The sequence below is a fragment of the Diceros bicornis genome, chromosome 17 (assembly GCF_020826845.1).
Source record: "Diceros bicornis minor isolate mBicDic1 chromosome 17, mDicBic1.mat.cur, whole genome shotgun sequence".
Classification (NCBI taxonomy): Eukaryota; Metazoa; Chordata; class Mammalia; order Perissodactyla; family Rhinocerotidae; genus Diceros; species Diceros bicornis.
The window spans coordinates 36,751,216-36,758,570 of record NC_080756.1 but is presented as its reverse complement, the minus strand read 5'-3'; the positions used below and the strand labels follow the sequence as shown (position 1 = coordinate 36,758,570).

The 7,355-nt window shown below is 51.5% G+C and overlaps 2 protein-coding genes across 2 annotated transcripts in view; one reads left to right on the top strand and one right to left on the bottom strand.

Moving 5' to 3' along the window:
• Positions 1 to 1,879: 1,879 nt before the first annotated feature.
• Positions 1,880 to 4,964, bottom strand: BHLHE41 (basic helix-loop-helix family member e41). Its single transcript, XM_058558624.1, has 5 exons — positions 4,655 to 4,964; positions 4,454 to 4,517; positions 4,024 to 4,131; positions 3,586 to 3,697; positions 1,880 to 3,124 (listed from the first exon to the last, which is right to left on the bottom strand). The coding sequence occupies exons 1-5, from the start codon at positions 4,714 to 4,716 to the stop codon at positions 2,031 to 2,033; spliced, it is 1,440 nt and encodes a 479-aa protein (XP_058414607.1). The 5' UTR covers positions 4,717 to 4,964; the 3' UTR covers positions 1,880 to 2,030.
• Positions 2,057 to 7,355, top strand: part of SSPN (sarcospan) — a 112,621-nt gene continuing 107,322 nt past the window's right edge. The window contains exon 1 of the mRNA XM_058558626.1: positions 2,057 to 2,117. The gene's annotated coding sequence lies outside the window, so the exon portion shown is untranslated. The remainder of the gene's footprint in view (positions 2,118 to 7,355) is intronic.

Genomic DNA, 7,355 nt, shown 5'->3' with positions numbered 1-7,355 from the left:
GACCAACAACAGTGGGTAACTGGTGTCAAAGGTGAAAAGTGAAAAATTCATCAATAGTAAAAATATTAGCAAATTGGGTCTAACATAAACCATGCAAGTGATTGGTAGGTTTTTCTTTTGCACTTTTCACTAAAATACATTGGGAACAAGCAGGTGGATACAGCCAGAGCCTGGAGACCTGCAAAAGATTGGAAACATGTGCTATCAAGCCAACGACAAATAAGGTTGTATTCTGAAAACCTAAATGACTTTCATCCCTATACTCACAGACATCTTAAAACTAGTCCAGCATCCCTTATGTCTTTTTAATTATTAGACAATCTCATATCGTATATTAAAGTTTTTATTCCTTAGTAAGAATTTTAAAATCACAAAATAGTGTGGCAATATTTAGGTAATAGAATTTATGGAGTGCTGAAAATACTAGAATATAAAGATAACTTCTAGTTTATCTTCACATACTAAACTTTTCTAAACCAGCTAGTTTCTTGCAGACAGTATTTATTTATTTTTTTAATAATTTAAGACAGCATAAGCTTGTACCAAGCATAAGCATTGTAACAAAAGTGCAACTTTTCAGCAAATCCTCCCCAAAAGATATTTTAACTCAAAATATCATTAGCACATATTTTCTCCCTACAAAAATAGCATGTCAGACATCATTAATTGAATGTATTAACAACTATGTACATAAGAGCCACCTTGTAGGCTAAGAGTTTAACGTTGTTTAAACACAGCGTTTGAGGCAAACAGTAGCAACAGCAGCAGCAAATGCACCAAACTGACTAAAAGACCCAGATATTTTCTTCACTCACAGTCAGACTGTTGTGTCTCACCCCTTACATAACATTCAAGTGAGATTTCTCACAGTGCTACCTTGGCAACAAACTAAAAATATCTAGACAAGGTCTTGGTTTAAGCCTTATTAAAAAAGCTTTCTTTGTGATTATCTGGTATCTGGTTTGGTCTCCAGAAAATACATAGACTTGGAGATAGGAAGGCTCACAGGGCTTCATGCCACATCTTTACAGCATTTCCAGTCAAAACTGACCAGTTCAATGCTTTCCTCCACTTTTGTGATCTAACAGAATATAGGATACATCAGTTTGGACTTGTTTTCTTTTGTTGTTTTTAAGTTCAGTGCACATTTTTTTTTTTTTTACAGCAAGATTATAAAAACTTAGGAACATGATGGATTAAATAATGACAGGATGGGAATAGATGCACTTGATATATATTCATATACATATATATGAAATTAAGATGAGTCAATTGATTCATGGTCAATTTCTCAATAAAGTGCTAGCAAATGTACTGAGAATGAATCTGGCCTTCCTCATCCATCTCCTTCCCTGACTTAGTTCCGATGCTGGCACAACTCTGTCTCTAAACAAGTGCAAGTTATTAAGGGATACCATTCAAACCACTTCAGAAGAGGTTGCAACGCGAGCGACTGCATCGTCACCTCTTCCTCTTTGAAAAATACATGCCTTTTAAAAAGCTGAACATGATAAAATACTGAAGAGTAAATTCAATTCTAAAAGATCCTCATTCTGTTTGTGGAAAGCCTCCTGAAGCACGCAGGACAGCTCTGAGACCCAGACAACGACTACCTGCTGTTCATGTCAACTCCCCGGCCACCGTTCCCCTGCCCTGGTTCACTGAGCTCACCCACAGAACAGACCCTCCTTCTCCAGAATTAGGTTCTATATTTTAGAAGATAATGGAACGTGGCCTAAAGAAAGGCAAAACTTATTTTGGAGAGTTCTTTAAAGAAAGAAGAATCAGTTATCTCAGAGGTGCTTTACAGCTGGTGGGGGAAGAAAGGGTGTGTGGAGGGTGGGGTGGTGAAGGATGAGCAAAACAGGAACTCCAAATGTACACAAAACACCTGTGTTTTTCTTTTTTAAAAAAAAGCCTGTCGTGCATCTATTACACTTCCTCCCTTAAAAACGTTAAGGGCGTTGTAACTTAGTAATATTATTATTCCGAGTGAACCCTTGTCCTTTCGAAGAAAGGGACGCAAGGATTCAGGGGGTTTCCTTTCCTGGCTGCGAGGGATCTTCCTGAGCAGAGCTCTCCGGGTTCCCGGGTTCGCGGGGGCCGGCGAAGGGCAGGTGGGTGCGGCCGTGCGGGTGCGGGGGGTGCAGCGCCCCAGGGGGCGCCACCTCGTGCGGCAGGAGGGTCGCGGCGGCGGCGCCCGCCTTCTCGGGAGGGGGCGACAATACTGAGGACAGGCAGGGGAAAGCGGCGGCGGCGGCGGCAGCGGCGGCGGCGGCGGCGGCGGCAGCCGGGGCGGGGATGCCGGGGTAGAGCAGCGGGAACGGGGCGGCGGCCGCCGCCGGGTACAGGTACTTCTCCAGGCCGCTCTTGTCCAGGAAGGGCTGCACGTAGGCGGCGGCCGCCGAAGGCGAGAGGAAGTAGAAGGGCAGGCAGAAGGGGGCCGCGGCGGCCGCGGGCTGCGCGAAGGGCGCGCCCCCGCCTCCGCCGAACGCCACCAGCGAGCTGAGCAGGGCGGCGTCGGGTCTCAGCAGCGCGGCAGCGGCGGCCGGGTCGGGCCCCAGGAGCGCGGCCGCCGCCGCCGCCGCGCCGCCCCCCGGGCCGCCCCGGGAATCCAGCTTCATCCTCTTGGGCGCCGGCGAGTCTTCCCCGGGGGGCTCCTGCTTGATGGTGAGGCGGCTCGCCCCCGCGCCTTTGCTCTTCTCACGGTCCGGCCGGGCCTCGGCCTCGCCGCCGTAGCCGCTGTCGGTGTCCGTGTCGTTCTCGGCGGCGAGCTCGGCGCTGGGCTGAGTCCGCTGGATGACCGGCACGCAGTGGGCGAGGGGCTCCAGCTTCTGCCCCGCGCGCTCCAGGCAGGGGGCGGCCGCGGAGCCGGCGGGGGCGGCGGCCGAGGGCGCGCCGGTGCCTTTGCTCAGAGGGACCTGTTGAGTCAACAGCTGGGGAGTGGGCAAGAACTGGGCGGCCACGGCGTGCAAGTGGTTGATCAGCTGGACACACCGCGGTTCCCTGGGCGTCCAGCTCTCAAACCGGGAGAGGTATTGCAAGACTTCTTTGGCGCATGTTTGAAATCCCGAGTGGAACGCATCCAAGTCGGACTGAATGGGCGATTTCAGAGATCGCTCCCCTAGGATGAGGAAGGGGATGGGGGTGGGGGACAGAGGAATGGAGGCAAGAAGAAAAATACCGACGTTAAAACATCTGCTTATCACGTGGGCCCTGCACTGACTAAAGTGATCTCGGCTTTTCCTCTGTATTCGAGTGATATAATCCACCGGTTGTCGAGGGGAGGGGGAGGTTGCGGGGAGGGGGGCGCTCTATTCCCAGCTGAAAAACCAAAGTGGAGAGGGCGCAACCGCCACTTTAAATAAAAATCTGATTCCTCTGAATTCTGCTCAAAGCCTCTAGGATGCTTCGGGAAACGGGCACTTTCCAATGAAGGGAAAGTATAAGCAATTTAACAAATGAGAGGGAGCCCGTGGGCCCACGGAAGGAGGTGGGGGTGGGGGAAGAGACGAGTCCTAACACTGCTCCTCTGTGGGCTGCCCGGCTTCATCAGGGTGGGTTGGCCTCCCTGAACTGACTTACCATTCTGTAAAGCAATTATCTTCTGATGCTGCTGCTCGGTTAAGGCTGTTAAAGCTTTTAAGTGTTTCAAAGTTAGTTCCAAGACTACCGCTTTCTCCAGATGCCCCAGAGTCTGCAGTGGTGCAAAAGAGAAGGGCGCACTTGATTACTTAAAAACACACATTTGGCTTGATTGCCTCTCCATTCAGCACAGCAACTTAAGCAAACACTTTGAAAGAAGTACTATTCCTATACTTCTTGAGCTTTCCACAAGACAGGTTATAAATGATTTCTTGGCTTCAGTTGTGAGCACCTACTCTTGAGTTTGTAGGAAACTCTAAACTATAGCACAAGTTGTATGGCATCTGATATTTACATTTATTCTTATATCTCTGGGAGTAGCATCAGGCTATTAACAAGCCCTTGGAGAGCAGCAAAGAATGAAAATGTGCATCTTACTGTCAACTTCAGATGTTCAGGCAGTAAATCTTTCAGCTGAGCAATGCATTCATTAATTCGGTCTCTTCTTTTCTTTTCTATTAATCTGTGCGGTAATTTGTAGGTATCCTTAATATACGAGTCATGGAAGAGAAAAAACAATAAGCTAAACGTTCATTTACTGGATATAGCAGTATTCCCCCCAAAATAACATACTATGTGATAAACTATGCCCAAGAAACCTCTTTCCTCTGCACTATTCTGAAATGCAATCTAAATTCAGGTATGATGTTTCATCTCCCCCTGAGAGTATCCACCAAACCACTTAAAATTCACAGTTGGGGAAGCTCAAGGGCTGGAATATATTTGCGGGCACAGCTTCGCTGTGAAATCAATGGCCCTAATTAACTATCCAGGCAGGTTATGAGGAACATCGGAAACTTACACTTACCTTGCTGTCGTCTCGCTTCATGCTCCTTTTGGGTTTACACATATACAAAGAAGAATAGTCCAGTCTGCAAAACAGAAATCAGCATCAGGCACCCATTCGGGGAGGGGCTCTGCCCTTGCCCGCTCCATATCACTTTCTGGAGAAGAAAAAAAATCAAACTGAAGCCTAGACAGATATTCGCCAAGGGTGCCTGCACCTTACCCTATAAAATCTCTATGTTCCAGTAACTGTCTCTCTTGTAAATGAGGAATTCCTTCGTCCATGTTCAACCGCTGTCCGTTTCCTCTGTTTCGATTTTTGGGGTTCTGTTCTATAATCTGTGGGACGGTAGCTTTGGGAGATCTTGGGGGGATCTGTGCGTCTCCAGTCTCTCTCTCTCCCTCTTCAGTGCAGTGTTGAAAGTGTGAAGCAGTTGGTCCCCCCTCTCACCGCGCTCGCTCTCTCTCGCACACACACGCACACACACGCACGCACACTCGCGCCGGCCCCACTGCGCTGGTAGTTTGCTCTCACTCCGGGCAGTGTTTGGCCACAGGGCACGCGCGTCGCCGGCCAGACCAGCACCCAGCTCACGTGCGGAACGTACCATCCGCGGTCCAGCCCGGAGGGGGGCGGGGGAGGAGGGGCCGGGCCAGAAGGGGGTGTCGGGAGAAGGCTGCGAGGGAAGGCGAACGGCGGGAGGGGGCGGGGACACCTGATCAGGGCCACCGGAAAGGAAAAACAACTTCAGCCAAGCTATTCATCTTCCCAAAGGCGTTGCAGTCAGCTGGGGGAGGGGGAGGGGGAGGGGGCGCGGGGGTGCGGGGCAGCTAGGGCTTCCTGGGATCGGAAATGCGACTCCCTCAGTTTGTCCGTCATTACGGTGCAGGAACGTGAACGTGGCCTTTTGCTTTTCCACCGACTGTGCTATTGGTCTGGACCAGAAAAAGGAAAGAGAAAGAGAATTCGCGGTGGGTAAACTTCAGTCCCGAAGGAAAATTTGGAGACTTGTTTGCTCACCGCTCAGTGGCCTGGGGGGACCCCTTGGCCCTGGTTGGAGGTTGCCTCGAAAAGGGGCAACTTGAAATCTGTTCCCTGAAGGATTTACGACAAATGAAAATGTAGTCACTGGGTCAGAATGTCGCAATCCAAGTGTCTTTCGGCGACACGGTGTCCCTGGGCCACCCAAACTTCCCGCAGCAGCCGGAATTGCGGTGCCACTAATCACAGCAGCAGCTGACGACGTTCGGGGCCTCTGGTGCTCCCGGAGGAACGCGGCGGGAAGGGAGGGGGAGAAGGGGGCTGGCATGAGAGGGGCTACCGCGAAAAGGCAATGCAGCATTGTCACTCGCCTGCTAAACTCCGCCGCCCCTCCGCGCCTCGGGTGGCGCTGCGTGCTTTCCCCGCCCCCCCCTTGTGCGATAAGCGACACCGGGAGTGTGCAGAGCCCACGTTTACTACCGCTGGCACCTCCAAAGCCTCCCTCCTTAATCCTGTCTCAAACGGGTACCAGCACAGGGCCAGCAACGTGATCCGACCTGCCGCTGCTGCCACATCACTGCGCGGGGAACCCGTGCGCGCGCGTGCGCGCGCGCTCGCCCTTGCAGCGGCGGCGCCGGGCTCGGGGAAGCACAGGCCAGCACGAGCCGGGCTACCTTTCCCCAGAGCCACCCCGGGAGCATGACTCACTGCTAGTGAGAGTTACCGGGAGGTGCCCGGAGATGCGCACTGCTCATGCCGCCCGGCGCAGCGGGCGGCTAGGGCCTTGGAAGCCCGGGGAAAGCATGTCCTGAGGAACTCCCAGGTCTCCAGCCCCGCTGCCGCTACTCGGGTCTGCTAGAGGTGGGATGGAGAGAATATATATTAATCTCTTTACATATCGGCAGATAGATATAAACACCAAAGGTCTTTCCTTCCTGCACCAAGAGTAAGATTTATATTCTCCTGAGTGATCCCCAAAACAGTCATTATTGCCATCGGCACGTGGACCACGGGGAGAAGTACCCCGAATGCACACGCACCGGGACGCAGCAGGGACTGGGGCTGTAGCTACGTGTCCCCCGGCCCGCCCCGCCGAGCGCGGGTTCCCGCGACGGATCTGGGTCGCGGAAAGCGGCGGCCGGGAGGACGTCACGTGTCTGCGGGAGTCGCGACTCCTCCCCGCCTCCAGGAGCCGCCGGGGCAGCGGCCGCGCCGCGCGCTGCTGCAGTCTCCTGAGTCCAGGGCGGAGACGCGCGCCGCGTCTGGCTTCGTGACTCCGGCGGCGGCGGCGGCCCAAGCTCACCCCGGCGTGATGAGACGTTCGAAGTCCGTCCGCCTCGGCTGTTTAGAGGGTCCTCTAAGGTCTCTCGACTTCCTCGAATAGGGGGACGTATTTTGCACCAAATAGGCAATTCAATGATGATAAATACTTAAAAAGTATTTTTTAAATATCGATTTTGTTTTAAACCTAAATCCAACCTCTGTCTTGTTTCCAAGTGATTGGGTGATTAATTCCCTTTGGTGGGGAGGGCAATTTGGAGCCCTAAAAGCGGCACATCCCTGTAGCACTGTATCATTTTGTGCCTCTTGTTCTAAATTGACCAAAAAAAAAAAAAAAAAAAAAAAAAGGCGGAGGAGAGGAATGCCGTTAAGGTGAATAATTAAAAAATAAAATATCAGCTCCCCTTATAGGTTTCTGAATGTTTGGAGAAGGAAGGGTGTGTAAATATTTTGCTCCAGAGCTAAATTTTCACTTGAAAAGGATGGCTAGAGTATTTAGTGAAAATGAAGACTGGATCACTGCATCTTGGCCTTGTCAGTAGAGCAGACAAGACACAAGGCAGACATCTGATCAAGGCAGACCTGAGGGAGTAAGTCTGGAGCAGACTCTAAAGCAAGTTAAAGTAGGAGGAACAGGGAAAGCAGCCTAGTGGGATATGGG